Source organism: Somniosus microcephalus, chromosome 17 (assembly GCF_052327205.1).
Source record: "Somniosus microcephalus isolate GS21.2 chromosome 17, FLI_Smic_1.0, whole genome shotgun sequence".
Lineage (NCBI taxonomy): Eukaryota > Metazoa > Chordata > Chondrichthyes > Squaliformes > Somniosidae > Somniosus > Somniosus microcephalus.
Window position 1 is genome coordinate 31312423 of NC_141003.1, and position 22874 is coordinate 31335296.

The following is a 22874-nucleotide window of genomic DNA, read 5'->3' on the forward strand; positions in this document are numbered from 1 at the left end:
GTGGACCAGCATGTCGTGGAGGGAGTGGTTCCTTCAGAATGCTGAAAGGGGAGGTGAGGGGAAGATGTGTTTGGTGGTGGGATCACATTGGAGGTGGCGGAAATGGTGGAGGATGATACGTTGAATGTAGAGGCTGGTGGGGTGAAAGGTGAGGACAAGGGGAACTCTATCGTGGTTCTGGGAGGGAGGGGAAGGGGTGAGAGCAGAAGTGCGGGAATTGGAACGGACACGGTCAAGCGTCGTGTCAACCACAGTAGAGGGGACTCCTCGATTGAGGAAAAAGGAAGACATGTCGGAAGCACTGGTATGGAAGGTGGCATCTTCAGAACAGACGTGGCAGAGATGGAGAAACTGGGAGAATGGAATAGAGTCCTTACAGGAAGCGGGGTGGGAGGAAGTGTAGTCCAGGTAGCTGTGGGAGTCAGTGGGCTTGTAGTGGATGTTTGTCGAAAGCCGATCGCCAGAAATGGAAATGGAGAAGCCAAAGAAGGGAAGGGAAGAGTCGGAGATGGACCATGTGAAGGTGTGGGAAGGGTGGAAATTGGAAGTAAAGTGAATGAACTTATGTAGTTCAGGGCGAGAGCAGGAAACGGCACCGATATAATCATCGTTGTACCGGAAAAAGAGGTGAGGGTGGGGACCTGAGTAGGACTGGAACAAAGAATGTTCCACATATCCCATGAACAGGCAGGCATAGCTAGGGCCCATGCGGGTTCCCATAGTAACACCTTTAATTTGGAGGAAATGAGTGGAGTCAGAGGAGAAGTTGTTCAATGTGAGAACAAGTTCAGCCAGGAGGAGGAGGGTGGTGGTGGATGGGGGCTGGTTGGGCCTCTTACTAAACTTACTAAAAGTTCAGTTTAGTTAGCTATTTAAAACTGAATTAATCCAGATTTGCTTTTTTTTAATTCATTGATGGGATGTGGGTGTCGCTGGCTGGCTAGGCCTGCATTTAGTGCCCATCCCTAATTGCCCTTGAGAAGATGGTGGTGAGCCGCCTTCTTGAACCGCTGCAGTCCATATGGTGTAGGTACACCCACAATGCTGTTAGGAAGGGAGTTCCAGGATTTTGGCCCAGCGACAGTGAAGGAATGGCGATACAGGTCCAAGTCAGGATGGTGTGTGGCTTGGAGGGGAACTTGTAGGTGGTGATGTTCCCATGCGTCTGCTGCCCTTGTCCTTCTAAGTGGTAGAGGTCGCGAGTTTGGAAGGTGCTGTTGAAGGAGCTTTGGCGAGTTGCTGTAGTGCATCTTGTAGATGGTACACACTGCAGCCACAGTGCGCCAGTGGTGGAGGGAGTGAATGTTTAAGGTGTTGGATGGGGTGCCAATCAAGCGGGCTGCTTTGTCTTGTATGGTGTCGAGCTTCTTGAGTGTTGGTGGAGCTGCACTCATCCAGGCAAGTGGAGAGTATTCCATCACACTCCTGACTTGTGCCTTGTAGATGGTGGAAAGACTTTGGGGAGTCAGGAGGTGAGACACTCACCGCAGAATACCCAGTGCTGGCTGATAGCACTGTCGACATCACTTTGCTGATAATTGAGAGTAGACTGATGAGGCGGTAATTGGCTGGATTGGATTTGTCCTGCTTTTTGTGGACAGGACATACCTGGGCTGTTTTCCACATTGTTGGGTAGATGCCAGTGTTGTAGCTGTACTGGAACAGCTTGGCTAGAGGCACGGCTAGTTCTGGAGCACAAGTCTTCAGCACGACAGCCGGGCTGCTGTTGTCGGGGCCCATGAGGTTACAGATTACGGTGGAATACAATTTTGTTGCTGCCGATGGCCACAGCACCTCATGGATGCTCAGTTTTGAGTTGCTAGATCTGTTCTGAATCTATCCCATTTAGCACAGTGGTAGTACCATACAACACGGTGGTGTGTGTCCTCAGTGTGAAGACGGGACTTTGTCTCCACAATGATTGTGCGGCAGTCACTGCTACCAATGCTGTCATGGACAGATGCATCTGGGACAGGTGAGGACGAGGTCAAGTAGGTTTTTCCCTCATGTTGGTTCTCTCACCACCTGTTGCAGGCCCAGACTGGCAACTATGTCCTTCAGGACTCGGCCAGCTCGGTCAGTAGTGGTGCTACCGCGCCACTCTTAATAATAATAATAATAATTCAACCTTATTTTCATTGCACAAGTACATGAACAACAAAATGTGATCTTGCAAGCTCCCATGACTGGGAGAAGCAAAGCCGCTGCGTCGGTGCCACCATTCCTCCTGTCCGACAATCTTCAGCCCACCGCCCGGGCCTGCTCACCAGCCGCTCCTTCCGTGACCTTCTCACCAACCGCCCCTCCTCGGGGCTCCTTCCGTGACCTTCTGTACCTGGTCTTCCCTGATGGTCACCCCTCCAGGTACTAACCAGGCCGGGCTCTGCTTAGCTTCCAAGCCTTGCCAGTGACCCTAACCCCACCCAAAGACCTTGCCTGTTCTTCCAAATGGTGTTCAACATGGAGAAGTATTGATTCATCAGCTGAGGGAGGGCAGTAGGTAGTAATCAGCAGGAGGTTTCCTTGCCCATGCTTGACCTGAAGCTGGAATCAATGTTGAGGACTCCCAGGGCCACTCCCTCCCGACTGTATACCACTGTGCCGCCACCCCTGGTGGGTCTGTCCTGCCGGTGGGAGGAGTCTGGGACATTGGCTGAAAGGTATGATTCTGTGAGTATGACTATGTCAGGCTGTTGCTTGACTAGTCTGTGGGACAGCTCTCCCAATTTTGTCACAAGTCCCCAGATGTTTGTGAGAAGGACTTTGTAGGGTCGACTGGGCTGGGTGTGCCGTTGTCGTGTCTGTAGCCGGTGTCGAGGTCGATCTGGTGTTATTCTTATTGTTTCTCTTAGCGGTTTTTTAAAACTGAGTGGCTTGCTAGGCCATTTCAGAGGGCAGTTAAGAGTCAACCACATTGCTGTGGGTCTAGAGTCACATATAGGCCAGACCAGGTAAGGACGGCAGATTTCCTTCCCTAAAGGGCATTAGTGAACCAGGTGGGTTTTTACCACAATCCGATAGCCACCATTACTGATTACTAGCTTTTGATTCCAGATTGATTTAATAAACTGAATTTAAATTTGCCAGCTGCCGTGGTGGGATTTGAACTCACGGCTCCGGATCATTCGTGCAGGCCTCTGGATTACTAGTCCAGTAACATAACCACTATGCTACCATTCCTCTTATTGCTTGAGCGGACACCAGAAGTTGCTGTCGGATTTATACTATAACAATGGTGAGTGCTGATCGCCTCACCGTTTTCGCTATTGTAAAATCCGGGCCATCATCTTTAACCTATCTTACCCAACTTCAAGCAGTGAGTGGCCGATTTGTGTGCATATTACGGGGGAGGTTTACACGGTGCTAATAGTATGTTTTTGTGTCTGTCTAAACCTTACTTTGTAAATCGCTGTCAGTTACCACAAGAAACTAAGACTGGTGCTGTTACACTACTGCTTTCATGCACAAGGACTTATATCAGAAATTCGGGTGTGCCGATCTCCACAGCCCGCAAATTGGATAAGCTAACCTCTGCACTTGAATTCCCAAAATGAATTGCTGGTCCATGAAGCTTTGTGCTGAATGCACTAAATCATAAAATTTACCCCCATAAGCCAGGATAGTACCAAATGAGCGAAATGTGTACCATGAGGTTCAAGATCTTCTGCCATTCTGGGACTAGAGTCCTGGCGGATCATATAACTAGGGCTGTAGAGAGGGCTTTAAACTAACTAGTGGGGGGGAGGTTCCTAGAGAGCAAATAATAAAAATGACAACAGAGAAGGTCATAGACTTAGGTAGCAGTGGGGAAATTAAAAACCAGAGCGTGTCAGGAAGGGGCAGAAGGTATGGAGTAAAAGGTAAAGTAATAAAAAGGGCAAAAGCAGGAACTAAGTGTCACAAAACATCTTTGAAAGTTCTCTATCTGAATGCACGTAGCATTCGTAACAAAATAGACGAGTTAATGGCACAAATAACTACATATGGGTATGATCTTGTGGCCATTACAGAAACATGGCTGCAGGGTGACAATGCCTGGGAATTAAACATACCAGGTTATTTAACGATCAGGAAGGACAGGCAGGAAGGAAGGGGAGGTGGGGTGGCTATGTTAATAAAGGAAGGAATCACTGTAATACAGAGAAATGATATTGGGTCAAAAGATCAGGATAATGAAACAGTTTGGGTGGAGGTAAGGAATAATAAGGGGAAAAAAACATTAGTGGGCGTAGTCTATATGCCTCCGAACAGTGGCAACTCTGTTGGACGGAGTATCAATCAGGAAATAGCTGAGGCTTGTAATAAGGGAACATCTATAATTATGGGGGATTTTAACTATCATATTAATTGGACAAATCAAATTGGGCAGGGCTGCCTTGAGGATGAGTTCATTGAGTGTATTAGGGATGGGTTTCTTGAGCAGTATGTAACTGAACCGACCAGGGGGCAAGCAACCTTAGATCTGGTCCTGTGTAATGAGACAGGATTAATTAAAAATGTCCTAGTAAAGGATCCCCTTGGAATGAGTGACCATAACATGGTTGAATTCCATATTCAATTAGAGGGTGAGAAGGTTGGATCTCAAACAAGCGTGCTAAGCTTGAATAAAGGAGACTATGAAGGTATGAGAGCGGAATTGAGTAGAGTGGATTGGGAAAATAGATTAAAGGGTAAGACGATACATGATCAGTGGTGTACATTTAAGGAGTTATTTTACAACTTCTAAAAAAAATATATTCCACTGAGAAGAAAAGGGTGTAAAAGAAAAGACAGCCATCCGTGGCTAAGTAAAGAAATTAAGGATAGTATTCGACTAAAAACAAGGGCATATAAGGTAGCCAAATCTAGTGGGAGGATAGAGGATTGGGAAAACTTTAAAATACAGCAAAAAATAACAAAAAGATTGATTAAGAAAGGGAAGATAGATTATGAAAGTAAATTAGCAAAAAATATAAAAACAGAAAGTAAGAGTTTTTATATTTATATAAAAAGAAAAAGGGTGGCTAAAGTAAATGTTGGTCCCTTAGAGGATGAGACTGGGAAATTAATGGTGGGAAATATGGAGATGGCAAAAACACTGAATGAATATTTTGTATCAGTCTTTACAGTAGAAGACACTAAGAATATCCCAACACTGGACAAACAGGGGGCTAAAGGGGGGGAGGAGCTAAACATGATCAAAATCACTAAGGAAGTGGTACTTGGTAAAATAATGGGACTCAAGGCGGATAAATCACCTGGACCTGATGGCTTACATCCTAGGGTCTTGAGGGAAGTGCCGGTAGGGATTGTGGATGCATTGGTAATAATTTTCCAAAACTCCCTGGACTCAGCAAAGGTCCCGGCAGACTGGAAAACTGCTAATGTAACACCCTTATTTAAAAAGGGCAGTAGACAGAAGGCTGGAAACTATAGACCGGTTAGCCTAACATCTGTGGTAGGTAAAATTTTGGAGTCCATTATTAAGGAGACAGTAACAGGACATTTGGATAATCATAATTTAATAGGACAAAGTCAGCATGGTTTTATGAAGGGGAAGTCATGTTTGACAAATTTGCTGGAGTTCTTTGAGGAAGTAACGTATAGGGTGGATAAAGGGGAACCAGTGGATGTAGTGTATTTAGACTTCCAAAAGGCATTTGACAAGGTGCCACACAAAAGATTATTGCTTAAGATAAAAAATCATGGGATTGGGGGTAATATTCTGGCATGGATAGAGGATTGGCTATCTAACAGAAGGCAGAGAGTTGGGATAAATGGTTCATTCTCAGACTGGCAATCAGTAACTAGTGGTGTTCCACAGGGGTCAGTGCTGGGTCCCCAACTCTTTACAATCTATATTAATGATTTGGAGGAGGGGACCGAGTGTAACATATCAAAGTTTGCAGATGACACTATGATGGGAGGGAAAGTAGTGAGTGAGGAGGACATAAAAAACCTGCAAGGGGACATAGTCAGGCTAAGTAAGTAGGCAGAGATTTGGCAGATGGAATACAATACTGGAAAGTGTGAGGTTATGCACTTTGGCAGGAAAAATCGTAGAGCAAGTTATTATCTTAATGGCAAGAAACTGGAAAGTACTGAAGTACAAAGGGATCTGGGGGTCCTGGTGCACGAAATTCAAAAGGTTAGTATGCAGGTGCAGCAAGTGATTAAGAAGGCCAATGGAATGTTGGCTTTCATTGCTAGGGGGATAGAGTATAAAAATAGGGAGGTATTGCTTCAGTTGTACAAGGTATTGGTGAGACTGCACCTGGAATACTGCGTACAGTTTTGGTGTCCATACTTAAGAAAGGACATACTTGCTCTCGAGTCAGTACAAAGAAGGTTCACTCGGTTAATCCCGGGGATGAGGGGATGGACATATGAGGAGAGGTTGAGTAGATTGGGATTCTACTCATTGGAGTTCAGAAGAATGAGAGGCGATCTTATTGAAACGTATAAGATTGTGAAGGGGTTGGATCGGGTGGATGCGGGGAGGATGTTCCCGATGATGGGTGAAACTAGAACTAGGGGGCATAGTCTTAGAATAAGGGGCTGCTCTTTCAAAACGGAGATGAGGAGGAACTACTTCACTCAGAGGGTGGTAGGTCCATGGAATATGCTGCCCCAAAAAGCTGTAGAAGCTACATCATTACATAAATTTAAAACAGAAATAGACAGTTTCCTAGAAGTAAAGGGAATTAAGGGTTATGGGGAGCGGGCAGGAATTTGGACATGAGTCTAGGTTCGGATCGGTCATGGCCCTGTGGGTAGTGGAGCGGGCCCAGGGGCCGTGTAGCCTGATCCTGCTCCTATTTCGTGTGTCTAATTCTGTTAGATTCAGGAGATGTTTCTGTGATAGTGGATTGGCGGTTAGGATCAGATCAGCCATGATCTTATTGAATGGCGGAGCAGGCTCGAGGGGCCGATTGGCCTACTCCTGCTCCTATTTCTTATGTTCTTATGTTCTTATTCTAACTCTAATCTAAAATTATAGATTGTAGCTTCCAGAGGTTGCTCCCTATCAAAGCTGGCACTTTTTACCATAGTGCCAAGGAAGAATGGGCATCTACTGCATTAGTATGACCTCAATGGAGTCATAAAATATGGCAGTTAAACATCAGGGCCTAGAAATTTAGTTGGTAGCGCCAGCCGCTAGCGCCTTAAGAGGCCGATAAGTGGGGCGCGAAGCGGCTAGCGCCCAGGCGCGGCGCGATCTGCGCCTCTCGCGAACTTGAGTGAAGATTTAGCGGCGGCGCAAAACTGCAACGCCCGCTCAGCTGTGCGCGCAGATCCTGACGTCATTTCATGGTGCAACGCCCTTGGTGCGCCCCGAACCGGAACGTCAGTGGCGCCCCCCTTCTTTCCACCTGGCGCTCGCAGCGACTGGTTCCCAGTCGCTGTGGAGCTGGGGGGGCGCAATTTAAAGGGGACTCTTCCTGCATTCTTTGTGGTAGCCATTTTTGGACCACTCCTTCTGTGTGAGAGAGCTTTCTGTTTTGACTCAGCGCTCGCACAGGTACTTCTGGCTTCAGGCCAGAGCTTTGCAGTTGGATTCATTTTTCAGTGCCATAGCCTTGAGTCACCACATATAATGGGGGCTGCAATGGGTGGAAACGTTGGGTTTCTGCATTGCATTGAAAGGGCTCAGAGACGCCGAGAGAGAGTGCCAATCATGGCCAGATGGAGAAGGGCCAACAGGCGTCGGCACAGGAGGCCTTACCCTCCCAGGGTATACCGCCAGCACTTCTCCTACCTCAACATGTCTGAGGAGCAGTGCATTCGGAGGCTGCGATTCAGAAGGGAGGTGGTCACTGAGATCTGCCACCTGCTTCAGAGAGATCTGCAGCCTCAGCTGAGGAGCAGGACGTCTGTCAGTGGCAGTGAAGGTGACAGTGGCTCTCAACTTCTATGCCACCGGCTCCTTCCAATCTGCTACTGGGGACATAGCCAATGTCTCCCAGTTCATGGTGCACTGCTGCATCCGCCAGGTCATGATTGCCCTCTTCAGAAGGAGACGTCAGTACATTTCCTTCCCCATGACCCTGGACAAGCAGCAAGAGCGTGCCATGGGATTTGCAAGAATAGCAGGCTTCCCCATGGTCCAGGGCGCCACTGACTGCACGCATGTGGCGTTGCGGGCACCTCTGGAGAATGCCAAGGATTACCGCAACCGGAAGGGCTACCATTCGCTCAATGTGCAGTTGGTGTGTGACCACAGGCAGCTCATACTAGCTGTCAATGCCCGCTTTCCAGGCAGCAGCCACGACACCTTCATCCTGCGCCAGACATTTTCGAAGCCCCGGCTCACCCAGGAGGCTGGCTTCTCGGGGGCAAGGGCTATCCTTTGTGCACCTGGCTGATGACCCCGCTCCATGCGCCCACCACCCCTGCTGAAGAACGATACAATGACAGCCATCAAGCGACCAGGAACATCACTGAGCACACAATCGGCGTGCTGAAGCAACGGTTCCGCTGTCTGGACCATTCCGGGGGAGCCCTACAGTACTCGCCTGAGTGAGTCTCCCATTTCATTGTAGTGTGCTGCATGCTGCACAACCTGGCTATCCTCAGGACTCAGCCACTGCCAGCAGACATTGGAGCACCACCAGAGGAGGAGGAGGAGGAGGAGGAGGAGGAGCACCAAGACGGGAGGGAGGCACAAAGTGCAAGGGCCGTCCGTCGGCGGCTTATTGCAAGTCGGTTCTAGGCCCCCTCTCAGGGAATGGCTTGTGCCATTGAAAGAACATGAATGGAGCCGCTCCGCAAACCCTGAGGCGGTCAAGGCAACAAATAGTTCAAAGTGCAAACATGCACAATCTGAATAAAGACAATTTTTTATTATAACAAACTCTGGGCCCCTCACGCATGACAAACAAATACAGAGAAACCCCCCAAAAAACCGTCAGACACATAACTGGCTCTCACAACCTGGAGACAATGAACAAAACAGTAAAACAAGAATTACCATGATCCTCGGCCTTCAGAAAAAAAAAACAACATCCTCGGCCTTCAGAAAAACAAAAACAACATCTTGCCACACCTCCTACTATTCAGCCTGCGACGGTGATCTGCCTCGCTTACGAGATTGGCCCCTTCCCGCCCTGCAGCTCCTCCGCAATGGGACCCCAGTGGCTGCAGCAAGGCTGGGGGAAGGCTGCTGAGGGTCAGATAGTGAGTCGGCAGATGCCCTTGGGGGACGGCCTGGACCAGCTCTGGGCCTGGAGGGCCCGGCTGCTGACTGCTCCAACTCTGCTTGGGTGGCAGCAGTCTGTCCTACGGGTGATGGCAGCTGCAGTGGAGGAGTGACAGTGTTGGCAGCAGGAATGCTGCCAACCTGACAGAGCACTGGCATTCCCTGGTCGGACGAGACACTGGTACTCGCACGGGCCAGCACTGAAGCATGCGCAGCAATCTGCTGAAGCGCAGACTGCTGGGCTGCTGCGGCGCGGCGAGGACCCCGGCGATTCCTGGCCGATCCAGCGAGGGTGGCAGCAGTTAGTGCTCGTGTGGCCCTGATCTGTGTCTGCATCAGACCAGCCAGTGACTGCATGGCACGACTAAGCACTTGGCTGGAAGCCGCATGTGATGCAGCGACGTCCTGCTGACTCCTGGCCTGTGCTGCCCCGAAGTCCTGCAGACTCCTGGCCTGTGATGCAGTGACGTCCTGCTGACTCCTGGCCTGTGCTGCCCCGAATTCCTGTACACTCCTTGCCAGTGACTTTATGCAGTCAGGCATCCTTGCCACTGCAGCCATGAGCTCAATGTGCCTGCGCTCAGCCTGGGCGCCCATTTGACCAAGGAGCCGCACCTCCTCTGCGCTCACTGTAGCAGGACTGAAGGCCGCACTCACCCTCCGGGGAGAAGACCGCCGAGCTTCCCCACCCCTCCCGCGTTGCTGCAGCCCGCTGGGCCCCAGAGCTTCACCCTCCTCAGTTCCTTCCCCCCTGCTCCCCTCCAGGGAAGACGTGTCCCCCATCATGGCCATGGGCTGCCTCGGCTGAGGGTGGCACTGATGGTCCGGCTTCCTCTACCTCCTCCTCGCTTTCCGATTCACTCACAGTGCCAGCTTGAGGGCCCGCCTCCTCACCTGGTGATTCAGCATCTGAAAGCAGGGAGGCACAAGAGTTGCTTTAGAGTGAGGACAGGGCGGCAGCGAGGGAGGCATGAATGCTGCTATGCACTGCATTGGTTCAAGAGTGGCAAAGGATGCTGGTGTGAGGCACAAGTGGAAAGAGAGAGGTCAAAAAGGTGATGACCTTACCATTGCTGTCCAGAATGGGGTCAGCATCTCCAGTGGCGACGGGGCCAATCAGCCGGCCTGCCATGATCCGCTCCACTCGCTGCTCCAGGTCACTGAGGTCTTTAAGTTCAGCACGTCCTCCCCCGGTCCGTCGCTGCTGCCTCATATTGTGGGCCAGCTTGCCCTGCAAGAGAAAGGACGGGCTCTGAGTACACTGTGAAGCCCTGATCTTGCCTGCACTGCCTCCCATGGTCGAATAGCCCTGACAGTGTCAAGCCCTGATCTTGCCTGCACTGCCTCCCATGGTCGAATAGCCCTGACAGTGTCAAGCCCTGATCTTGCCTGCACTGCCTCCCATAATCGAATAGCCCTGACAGTGTCAAGCCCTGATCTTGCCTGCACTGCCTCCCATGGTCAAATAGCCCTGACAGTGTGTAAAGTGGTGACTGTGCATGTGATTTTTATGAGAGTCCCATAGGTGTTGGATGAGGGCTGGGCATTGGGCCTTTCAGGAGCCTTTGGCCATAAAGTGAGGTGCACATGCAGGGATGAAGAGGATACTGGAAAGGGTACTCACCCTGACAACCCGAGTGAGGTCGTTGAACTTCTTTCTACATTGCGTTGGTGTCCTGGGGACCATGCTGCTGGAGGTCACTCTGTGTGCCACCTCCCTCCAAGCTTTTCTATATTCGCAGGGCAGCGGCCTCCTGCCACTGTCAGGAAAGAGGATAGGTCACCTGCGCTCCACTGCACCAACCGGAACCTTCAGGGCACCCTCACTGAAGCGCTGCGCTCACTCCCTAGCCTTCTCCATGGTCGTGGGCGTAGCGTTGTCGAAGCAGGTCTGTCCAGGCCTAGAATCAGGGCTCCAGTGTGCAGAGCGTGGTTGCAAACCAAATCGACCCTCCCCCTTTAAGAGCAGACCGGCGCCAGCGTGTCTGCCTGCAATCGATAACTCGCCGCACCTGCGCTGCGTCCGCCCTCGGTGGTAGCGCCTCGGCTCGCCGGCTTAGCGCCTTATGATAGTCATGCACCGCCTGCTTTAGCGCAGCAGCAAGCTCTTGGGGCGATGCAACTCAATTTCGGCGAAGGTGGCGCTAAGTTGCGCCGGGCGCTAAATTTAGCGAACGCCCGGCTGTAGCGCCCCAAACGTGGCGATACTGAATTTCTAGGCCCAGGACTCTTAACCCATTGGGAATGAAAGTGCTCATTGTAATATCATTTCCCTTTTTTTCCTCTATGAAAATAGTGTCAGCTGTGGCTTAGTGGGTAGCACTCTCACCTCAGAGTCAACAGGTTGTAAGTTCAAGTGCCACTCCAGAGACTTGAGCAGAAAAATCAAAGTTGGCGCATCAGTGCAGTACTGAGGGAATGCTGCATTGTCGGAGGTGCCGTCTTTCAGATGAGACATTAAACCGAGGCCCCATCTGCCCGCTCAGGTGGACGTAAAAGATCCCACAGCAACTATTTCAAAGCAGAGTAGGGGAGTTCCCCCTGGTGTCCTGACCAATATTTATCCCTCAACCAACATCACTAAAATATATTATCTGGTCATTATCACATTGTTGTTTGTGGGAGCTTGCTATGCACAAATTGGCTGCCACATTTCCAACATTACAACAGTGACAACACTTCAAAAGTACTTCATTGGCTGTAAAGCGCTTTGTAATGTGCTGAGGTCATGAAGGCACTGTAGAAATGTAAGTCTTTCTATGACAAACAATTGGTGCAATTCAGTAACAAGGGCAAATAAGCATTAATTCTATATCAGTTTACAATAATTAACAATTTGGCGAATGAGAACCATAAACAATGCCAGCTATCTACAATGTGACAAATCATGCACATCCATTCATTAGATTATCCCACAAGGAAGTATACAGGTGAAATGCATAGAGAATTGAGCAACACACTCACAAAAGTAATCCTCTGACATTCCTTCTGCAGTACAGACTGGCCTTCAGGGTTGACTACCTCCAATTTGATCACATCCCAGAGAAACCATATTTTCAAGTATTAACCAAATATTAATCATGTCTATTCCTCCTTATGACTTAGTGGGAGATGCACTCTGTGCTGTGGCACTGAGCCATACAAACCAAGAGATCTTAGGATGCATTTGCACACCATCCTTAGTGTTGCTATGAAGTGTCTGTCATTTGACAGCAACACTAAACATCGTGTGTAATCAAGGGCTGGCAGATCAAATCGATCTCCAGACCCAACTTCCTAGCCCCACCACCTGCTAGTTTCAGTCTTGAATTGCAGATCTCAGACCTCAGTGTAAACAAAATATGCTACAGTTTGGGTCCCAAAGGGTGAACTTGTTAGGGCCAAGAAGAAAAGGGTATATAAATGACCAAGAAAGAATCTCCAATTGTTCATCTCTTCTGGACATAAAGAAACAAAAAAATTAACAAATGTTTGGTATGTGTACTTCATAATATCACAATATCACAACCAAATGAATCCCTATGAGCTATGATTTGGTTTTAGGGGTGCCAGAATAGGGCCCCCAAACACAAAGAAAGCTCAGGAGTGATTCAGTCAGAATTCCATCAATGGAGTATAAATGCACCATTAGATTAAGAAGGTTTTATATTTTAGATCCCTAGTCTGTGCTGGTCACAACCAGGGCAGCATTGAGGGTCAACTACAATTGGGATCAGGGAGGGGCAAAAATTCATCCAAGATTTATGATCACTATCCAGTAACAGCTGCTGGGAAGATTGCAGGTGTGGACACCAGGTGAGGACAAGATGTGGCTTGGCTGCAACGACCCCACAGTGAATAGCCTGATGATACTCACTATCTAAGTTCATAAATGAAAAATGGCTGAGGTATAGAGAATAGAAGCATAGCCCAGCAAGACTAAGTGCTGACTTGAGACCAGGAGAGAGAAGAGAGGATAACTAAGGGAAAGAAATCTGCATGTGTAAGAGATCAAGGCAACATAAACTTAGAGCTATCAGCTCTATGGTTCTATACCATTATTGTGCAACACCTTTTAATGTTATGATTAGGAGTGATAGTTTCAACACTTGAACTACGTCCTACAGAAGGTAAAGAATAATAATTCATACTGGTGATATAATGCTTTTAAATTTCATGCATACCACGTACTTGCACAAAAGCAGAATAGGGTACAGCTATAATAATATAGAATAAAACTGAAAAACTCACCAGAGATTGTAAAATATGGTGTTCTTTCCCTCAAACAAAAGAGCATCAGAGCTTACTCATGCCACAGGTCTTGCACCATATTCAGCTGTCTTTGCTGAGTTATCCTGTATTTTGTTTTGGAAGGGATGGCTTCCAGAGAACATATTATTTAATACAGTATTTATTTTAATTAACTCAGATTTACAAATCAACAGTCCGTAGAAATATGCACACAAAAACATATGGTCTCGATCCATTTTGTTCATAAAAGATAAAAAGTTTTAAAATCTACCTCAGCTTCAAGGAAAAGTATCTCTCATCGATATGGATTTGAAGCAGCCTTAAAATTGAATGGATACAAATGAATTCTGTGTGTTCCCGATGATACAATATGGATATCTCCTGTACAGTAATGATTTCAGATCATACATTACTGATATACCCTGTACACTAATGATTTCAGATGATACAATACTGTTTTACCCTGTACACTAATGATTTCAGATGATACAATACTGATATACCCTGTACACTAATGATTTCAGATGATACAATACTGATATACCCTGTACACTAATGATTTCAGACAATACAATACTGATATACCTTGTACACTAATGATTTCAGACGATACAATACTGATATATCCTGTACACTAATGATTTCAGATCATACATTACTGATATAGCCTGTACACTAATGATTTCAGAAGTTATATGAAAATAACCAGTCAGGACATAGCTGAATCAGAGCCTGGAAATTCACCTTTAATTTGTTATTAAGTAGAAGGGGAAGGTAAAGTGTTTGATACATTGAGCAGATTGCATAGGGCAAGAAACTATGCTTTTAAATAACAATATTTTATAAACCCAAATTATAGGCATGTTTATGACAGTAAACAGGCAAAAGAATAAATAGATCAGAAGATTGAAACATTGTATGCCAATGAGTAGAGATGTCACAATATGGGTTTTGATAGTACAATATTCATTCTTTAATTAATTATATTTTGAGTCATGAAAATAGAATAATTCTAATCAATGCTACCATTTTTTTTAGAAATATAATCTATCTTTCACAGTTGCCTTAACCATGTTTTCTTTCAGTTCATTACAATATTTTGGATTATCGTAGTGACAATCATCCTTATAGAGGAAAATAAATGAATGCATTATGATAATGGAGGGTTTTATATATCACAATATGTTGGTATATCAAAGTATTATGACATCCCTAAACAGGAAATGAACAAGCCTGTCAACACAAATGTTTTCAAAATGATATCACTGATAAATGACAGTAGTAATACTATAGCCATTCAAACTTGAATGCCCTGGACCTGATGGTACACAGGCTGCAGAACCTCTTTTCACTTTCAAGATCAATATACCAGTTAAGGCAATTTGTGCTGAATTTTAAAGTGCATTTTTATGCTTAATTAAAGTTAAGTTTGACAGTACTTAGGAATTAAGATTTTTTTTCTACTTCAGCAACCAATACTTTCATATCAAACAAGGTGTTAACCAGCAATATGCACGGCCTCAAATATGCCACCTCAACCACACTGGAGAAGCTTTGACTTCATCGGGTGCTAATTCTACTTTTTAAGCATTCGACTGAAGTGAATCAAAAACCTGAAATGAATAAAATATGGGATATTTCTACTATGTCCTCGTACCTATAAAGTATCAGACTAAGACTGTGAGAATATGTTTTACTTGTAATGCCGACAACATTTAAAATAGAAGCTCTCCGTCACTGATTGCTGAGCTGAATTGAAATGTGCTCATCAGCAAGGTGTTGTGCGGCATCACGGCCACCATTTTGTCTCCTATTCTCCTTTTTTTTGTTCATTTTCTAGATCAAAAACCAAAATTCTACTTCAGAAACAAATGACAGAGTTCCTCGGTTTAATGATGTTGCTTTAATGCATATTATCCAGTGCAAACCACTTTAAACTGGGCAAAGTCACTTTACAAAACATTACACCAAGGCAGCTATTCTTGGTATATTGAATTGCTTTATTTTCACTACTATTATTAATGGTTCCATTATAAAAAGAGAAGAGGCTCTTTCATGACTCTGTTCACAACCAGCCACCTTGTGTACATTCAGGCCTATGTACAATACGTTTGCCAAGCTGGTCCAGGATTAAGAATATCTACCAAAACTGTATAACCAGAAAGACATGCCTATATTACATCAGATTTTCTCTCTATCCATATCTTGTACTCAGCTGTAATGGTTATAAATAAACATCACCAAACCCTAACCCATCCCACTGGTTTTCAGAACCTTCATTATCAAAAAAACTGCATGCAGCACGCTTCTCAGTCACATGCAGATAAATGTTAACCTAAGGCCCAATTTCCCAAAAACTAGAAACTCAATTGCTAAAGTAAGCATGAGCTGCCAGAAGCCACATAGATTTTATCAAAGCAGTTCTGCAGCATTGGATCATTTATTGCTGTTTATTAAGTGCAGTATTAAAGTCATTTAACACAGGGGAAAGTTTTCTCCTACCTCAAGGTTTATGTGATGTAGAAGGGTCAGGATAACCAGAGTATGGGTGGTTTACATACTCTATATGAAGAAGTTAATGCCCTGTTGCCAACAGCAAATGCAGTTCATCAAGAGTTATTCAAAATTCCTCCGTGTAACTTTCATTTATACTCTCAGTTCTGTTGTATCAACTAATTCAGTCATGTAGTGTTGGAGTGGCTTCGTTCTTTATGAAATCTTTTTCTTTTGCATTCCTTAAACTTCCAAGCAAGTACAATGTATGATCAAGTGCCATCATTCCTTTTGGGATTTAATCACGTCTTGATCGGTTTCAGTCTGTATTATCCTAGGCCGACAAACTGTCTCTTGCAATAAACACATCCATATCCAGCTAGATCCCTCTGTCTGAAGACTTGCCTGATGTTAATCACAAAAATGTACCTCTTATTTCTCCTGGTCTTTGGGAAATTGCCATATAGTTTTCCAAATATTGATGTAATCATCTCATGATGTTTTTGAGAGCATCTGGCCTTAAGTAGTATGTCGGAGTGAGCTGTGACAAGTTTCTGCATAACAATTAGGCTAAGGACAGTGATAGGCTAAACGAGAGACATTGGCAACATATTTATATGTAAGCACTTAAACTGACTTGTAGATATGGCTCCAGAAAAGAATACAAGAAAGTATATTGAGGAAGAACCTGCACTTAAATAGCTGTTTATGTGAATTCAGAGTTACCAAAAATAATAGAATCCCTCAGCCTGGAGCCATGCATTGAAACTTTCCTTTTCATCAATCTAAACTGAGGTAGTCTGCCGAGGAAACTGCATTTTCCTTTTTGGTACATTGCAGATTATGCAGGTGGACAGAAAGAGATGAAGTTAACATTTTTCAGTGTTTTTCAGTTCAACACCTTAACACCTCATGTTGATGCCATTAAAGTCTGTGCAATTCTTTAGCAGGTTCTGAATGCTGATCCCAGTGTAGTATTTTGTTTAAAATCGTAATTTGATGGGGACATCAAAGAAGTTCCTCGATCATTTCTCATGCAACTCTTGTTCAGCTGCAATGTCCAGTTGCCAAGGTGTTCTGTATTTCTCCCATCTCTCTCACCAGCTGGTTTAAATCCTGTCATCTTCAGAACTATGTACAAACATCTGATCTGATTTTTCTACCAACTTTTTGCCAAGATAACTGTCCATTGACCATCACAGGTAAAAATTTCCCCCTAGACTGTCGGACAGAAATGAGGTGGTATATTCTCATGGTGATACAGATTAAGAGGATTTCTGTGGACATCAGCTCATTCAACTGTTCTTTGTACATGGAGGCACTTCCAGCAGTCCGGGAGTGTAAGGATTTAAAAGGCACTAGCAACTAACTAAGTCATTTGCGGAGTTTCTGCAGTAAAGTATAGGGAAGCTCAAAAAAAATCTTATCTCAATCAGGATAGATTAGGAAATGAACTGCAAGTTGGATGCATCATTTACATATATTTTACATTTACATTCTGCTAAAATGCACAAAAGGCATGCTTTCTATCAGTGTGATTAGTTCCATTTTAAATTAAATCGTATCATGTAAGTATATACATTATCTAACCTGCTTTCATTTAGTTCAGAGATGTCCCAGAAGTAACTGGGTTATGTTGCATCATATTTTAAGCATTGTTAGGACATCACCAACCAGCTCTTTGCCCTGAAATTCTGCAGGAAAATCCTCATGTCCCCCAATATCCTATCTTTACAGTTCAAATCTCTTTTGTAACCTGACGTCATGCATAAGTTATAGTGGGTTACATGTTACCTTTCCCAAAGAGGCCTTAATGTTAAGTAGTTAAACATGCTATGATCTAAAGTTACTCTACCCCATACAAGTTAACATTCAGGCCATGAGTGCTTCGAAGTAATAAATTAAATAATACGCCATTGCACTTTTGGTGAAAACAAATGAGAACTAACTCTCCAGAAATAGAATTTAAAACGCAAACTTGTTTCCTGTTATTTGAGGTAATGTCCGAGGCATGCCACGACAAAAGTGAATGATGAATATCAAAGCATGCTATTATTTTAGGGATTTTCATTTTGAATTATGCTTCTCGCATCAAATCGGGGACAGGGGAATTTTACGTTCAGTCCTGGAAGCATATGAGTTGCAGTATCTGCAAAACTGCAACGCAGCAGACGTTTTCAGCAGGTTCGTTGTTACATCATAAAGTTGAGGCAAAAGCAGTCACTTGTTTTCTTTGATAAAGGACGGTGAAGTATTTTTCAGCGGGCCTACACCGTCACATCACCTCTCGCAATGAAATATTCATCAGTCGATAGAAAACTGCAGACGCTTGCATGTTTCACCAGAACTCAGGAATCAGATGCATTTGATTGGTTGGTTGGTTCGCTTTTTTTGGATGCAAGGTGCAGCTTGCAAAATTGTACCTTAACACATGCATTGGTATTTGTAAATGAACTGAGAAAAACTTCCATTCGAGGTTGGCGAGCAGGTACAGGTCCAAGTTTTAAAGAATGTACCTACGGATGCTCACGTGAACGGATCTGGAAAAGATCTCCCTCGTTACGCAGTTGGAGAAAGAAAGCCATTTAAACATAAATGAAAATATACCTTCCACGTTATTCTGAAAGCTTATTTTGCTGAGCATAACTGCAATGCAACAACGCATTAACGAGGTCAACAAAGCAATACAAGGGTCAGTAAGTGTCTAGAAAGCGTGGCTCCCTTCACTGAGCCCCGCAGGTGTTTAGACATCAGTCAGCAGTTTGCTTTTGTTCACACAGTTTTGATTTGCTACAGTGCAGTTGCCAGTTCTGAGATTTGCTTCTCTGAAATTGTCTATGCTGTTGTTCACGTCTTCCTCGATCTCCATGTACTCCGACTTGCTGATCGTGGAGGAGCTGCGGCTTCGTAAGTCGCTGTCCGAAGCGATGTTCGGGCAGCTAACGTGCAGGTACTGAGCCTGCTCCTCCCCCTCGGTCTCCCGGTGGTAGAAGTAGTTGAAGTTGGACACGATGACGGGCACGGGCAGGGCGATGGTCAGCACCCCGGCGATGGCACACAGGGAGCCCACGATCTTGCCTCCGATGGTGACGGGATACATGTCTCCATAACCCACCGTGGTCATTGACACCACTGCCCACCAGAAAGAGTCCGGGATGCTGGTGAAAAAGGAATCGGGGTCGTCAGCTTCCGCGAAGAACACGGCGCTGGAAAACAAAATGACTCCGATAAACAGAAAAAAGATCAGCAGTCCCAGTTCCCTCATGCTGGCTTTAAGAGTCTGCCCCAGGATCTGGAGGCCCTTCGAGTGCCGGGACAACTTGAAAATGCGAAACACTCGAACTAGGCGGATAACTCGCAGGATGGCCAGAGAAGTGGCCTGCTCCCCGCTCACGTTGCCCTCTGCCTCCTCCGCCAGCTCGGTGCCCAGGGTGATGAAATAGGGGATGATGGCCACGATGTCAATGAAATTCATGATGTTCTTGAAGAACTCCGTCTTGCTGGGACAGGCGAAGAACCTGACTAACAGCTCGAAGGAGAACCAGATGATGCAGAGTGTCTCCACGATGAAGAAGGGGTCGGTGAGGATGTTGGATTTGTAGGGGACGGTGGTGTTGCCCACTGTCATCGTTCGCTGCCTGTCGTCCTTCAGCTGAGGCAAGGTCTCCAGGCAGAAGATGACGATGGAGATGAGGATGACCATCACCGACACGATGGCGATGCCCCTGGCCGGCCCCGAGCTCTCCGGGTGCTCGAACAGCAGCCACACCTGGCGCTGGTACTCGTTTTCGGGCAAGGGGCGCTCCTCCTCCCGGATGAAGCCTTCATCCTCTCGGAATTTTTCCATCGCCTCCTCGCCCAGCTCGTAGAATTTGATCTCCTCAGAGAACATCTCCAGCGGCACGTTGACGGGTCTGCGGAGCCGGCCCCCCGACTGGTAGTAGTACAGGATGGCATCGAAGCTGGGACGGTTGCGGTCGAAGAAATACTCGTTCCGCAAAGGGTCGAAGTAGCGCATCCTCCTCTTGGGATTGCCCAGCAGGGTGTTGGGGAACTGGGCCAGGGTCTTGAGCTGGGTCTCGAAGCGCAGCCCCGAGATGTTGATCACCACCCGCTCGCAGCACTCGTGGTCATCGTTGTCCGGCGGGTAGCTGTCCTGAGGGTGGCCGGGCAAAGCCGACGCTTCGTCGATGTTGTCGCCGGCGAGCACCGTCATCCTGCCGGCCGACTGGCTTCAGTGGGGCGCTCCGAGGCAATGGGGAGATTTGGCTGGGTCCGATTCACTGACTGCTGCTACCCCGCGATCGGACATTCGGAGGCAGGACTTGGGGGGGGGGGGGTGGTGAGGGGGGTGGAGGGCTGGGGACGGGGAGACGGGGCTAACGGATCTCTCGGGGTTTTCGAGCTGACTCGACCATTGCGGGGCTCAGCACTTCAATCGGATCCAAGTGATCTTTGGCAGCTCAGCAAGTTCCGTGGCGTGTTTTTTCCCCCCTCAGGACCAAGGTGCTGCGGAATACAAACGTTAGCATAAAACAAAAGTCAGCTTGACATAAAGGGGCAGAAAGCAGGAGAGGACCCTATGTGAGTGTAGCTCATGCACTGTTAAACAGTTCTCAGGCAGCCCCGGACCCTCTCGTTCTTACATCTTCGCATAAAGGCAAGTGAGTGGTTCTCGCTAGAAAAACCAGCTGCAGTACTAGGATAGGAGGGAGGAGGAGGAGGAGGAGAAACTCTGCAACTGCAGGGTTCACTTGGAGTGAAAAATAAACCCTTACCTGAGAAGTGAAGGAGGACAGAATGAATAGTGCAGGAATGCGACCCAGCCTCGGAGCGATGCAAAGCTCTCCTCCTGCGTACTTCTGCCTCTCCTTAATATGGCTATCGGTTTACAGCTTTGTGTGTATGAGATCTGCTGAAATATTAATAGCCTATATTATACTGTACTGACACCATTTACAAGTCATTTGTTTCTGACGTTGGTTGCAGCAGGCAGTGGCCTCGGTTAAGACTGGAAACTCGCCCGGCGTTGTTAAAGTGCAGAGAGAGGGAACAAAAACATTAAACTGTACACATGGACTTCATGGCAGGTAACGGGGAAAAAATCTTCTGGTACAGCATCCTGGCCCCTTGTTGAAGGATCATGTGGTGCAGTGTGGAAGGCTGAATGCATTAAAGCCAAGCGAGCTGGCCATCCCTTAGCATTGCAGTATCAGCAAAAAAACAATGCGAGAAGTGCTTTGTGGAGTGTAGGCAGGGCACCGTTCTCCGGACAGCAACCTCACAGCTGCAGCAGAGCAAGTCCCACATTGCAGTGAAAACAGTCTCTTCCTTGAAAAAAATCTCTACTATTTCTCACATACGAAATCGAGACATTTTAGACGCAGTGCAGGCAACCCCGGTAAGATCCTCACTGCACACGACGTCGTGCACACTAGCAAAAAAAAAAAAAAATCCGCATCATAAACATCAAAACTGCTGCATCATTTGGTTCGATTTTACGACAATGTTCCTTTGACTGCAGCGCACTGTAGCAAACCTTCAGACCCAATCACTGCAACGCGAGTTCAGCCCGCAGGTACAGTGTTACTGTAGGAAGAGAGAGAAAAGGGCCAGTTACTGTACGGAGATGTAATAAAACAGCCGCACAATAGCTCCCATTAATTGTAAACAGTTACAGGGGGGGGGGGGGGGGACTGTGCTACCGTCTTTTCAGTGTTTAATAAACCAATGCCACACCCTTTATTGTGCAAGATTGGCAAAACAGAGCTATTGATCGCAGCACGCATTATTTTAAACTATAATCGAATTTAAATGTTAGACTTAATCTTGGTAACACCACTGGGACAGCGCGCGGATTATATTTTGACAACTTGAGAAATACGATTTTGTTGATGTATATATATCTATATATAAAAACGCTCGTCCTCTCCCCGTTTATATCTTTTTCCACAATTTTGCCTAAACTTTAAAGAACAAACGCGCAGTCAGCTAAAAGAAAACCGCGCTAACAACGTAAACAGGAGATTCCTGCGTTTTGATGGCCCCCAATTTGAAAACAACACAAAGAGAGCATCTGCGCGAACCTCAGATCGTTATGGAAATCGATCGAGCCTGACAACATCCTGACAATGAGCAGAGAAAGGACCATCACTGGGCTCAGCGGTTATGTAATTTGCGTGATGCCAATTCACGTTACCAGACGGCACTGTTCACAGTCTCATTTGTCCCAATATTGGGATTCGCAACCTCCTACACCACAGCACGTGTATGCAATTTGATTATTCTTAATCCAAGCCTATTTACTGGGAAATGTGCCCTCGCTGCTGATGAAAGCTTAGCATATGAACAGTAGAGAAATAAATGTGAATCAGCTCAACTCCTCGCTTGTGAATTTGATGGTCAGCCACTAGGTGTATTTGTGCAGTGACTTTATATGGTCATATTATGTTAACTCCAAATGCTCCCAACAGAAAAAAAAGGACATAAACTGTGACATAACCTGTGACATAACCAGGGCCGCATTAATACAGGGGCCGACGGGACCCATACCCAGGAGCCTCGGCCAAATACGGGAACCCCCGAGTGTTGCCAACCCTTCAGGATTGTCTTGGAGTCTCCAGGAATTAAAAAAATAATCTCCAGGACACTACTGTAAGCAACCCAGGAGAAAAATCATGGGGGAATTAAAAAGTGTTTTTATTTTATTTTCTTTGAACATTTTTGTTTATTAGCTAGAAAAATATTGGAGGTGCCAAAAAAGGCTATTTGACCGACAGTCAAGAATCATCCAATCGGATAATGAAGAGTCTGTTCACTTTCCAAATAGCATGCGAAGGAGGTTGGACACATGGTGTGATCAATGGCAGGAGTATGGGGGGCAAGGTGGTTGGAAGCAGAAATCTTCACCTGGTGAAATTTCTAGGAATATGTCCAAACACAGTTGGCAACCCCAGGACCTCCGCCAGTTCAC

At 46.3% G+C, this 22874-nt stretch overlaps 1 protein-coding gene across 1 annotated transcript; it reads right to left on the reverse strand.

Moving 5' to 3' along the window:
* Nucleotides 1-14133: 14133 nt before the first annotated feature.
* Nucleotides 14134-21508, reverse strand: LOC147105615 (potassium voltage-gated channel subfamily A member 1). The gene is made up of 2 exons (XM_086010154.1): nt 20680-21508; nt 14134-20410 (listed from the first exon to the last, which is right to left on the reverse strand). Exon 2 carries the CDS (start codon nt 20115-20117, stop codon nt 18645-18647), a length of 1473 nt encoding a protein of 490 aa, XP_085866280.1. The 5' UTR covers nt 20118-20410; nt 20680-21508; the 3' UTR covers nt 14134-18644.
* Between the last annotated feature and the right edge of the window lie 1366 nt (nt 21509-22874).

Excerpts from the sequence above, each read along its gene's own strand:
- LOC147105615 (XM_086010154.1), bottom strand. The coding sequence starts at position 20,117 with ATGACGGTGCTCGCCGGCGACAACATCGACGAAGCGTCGGCTTTGCCC.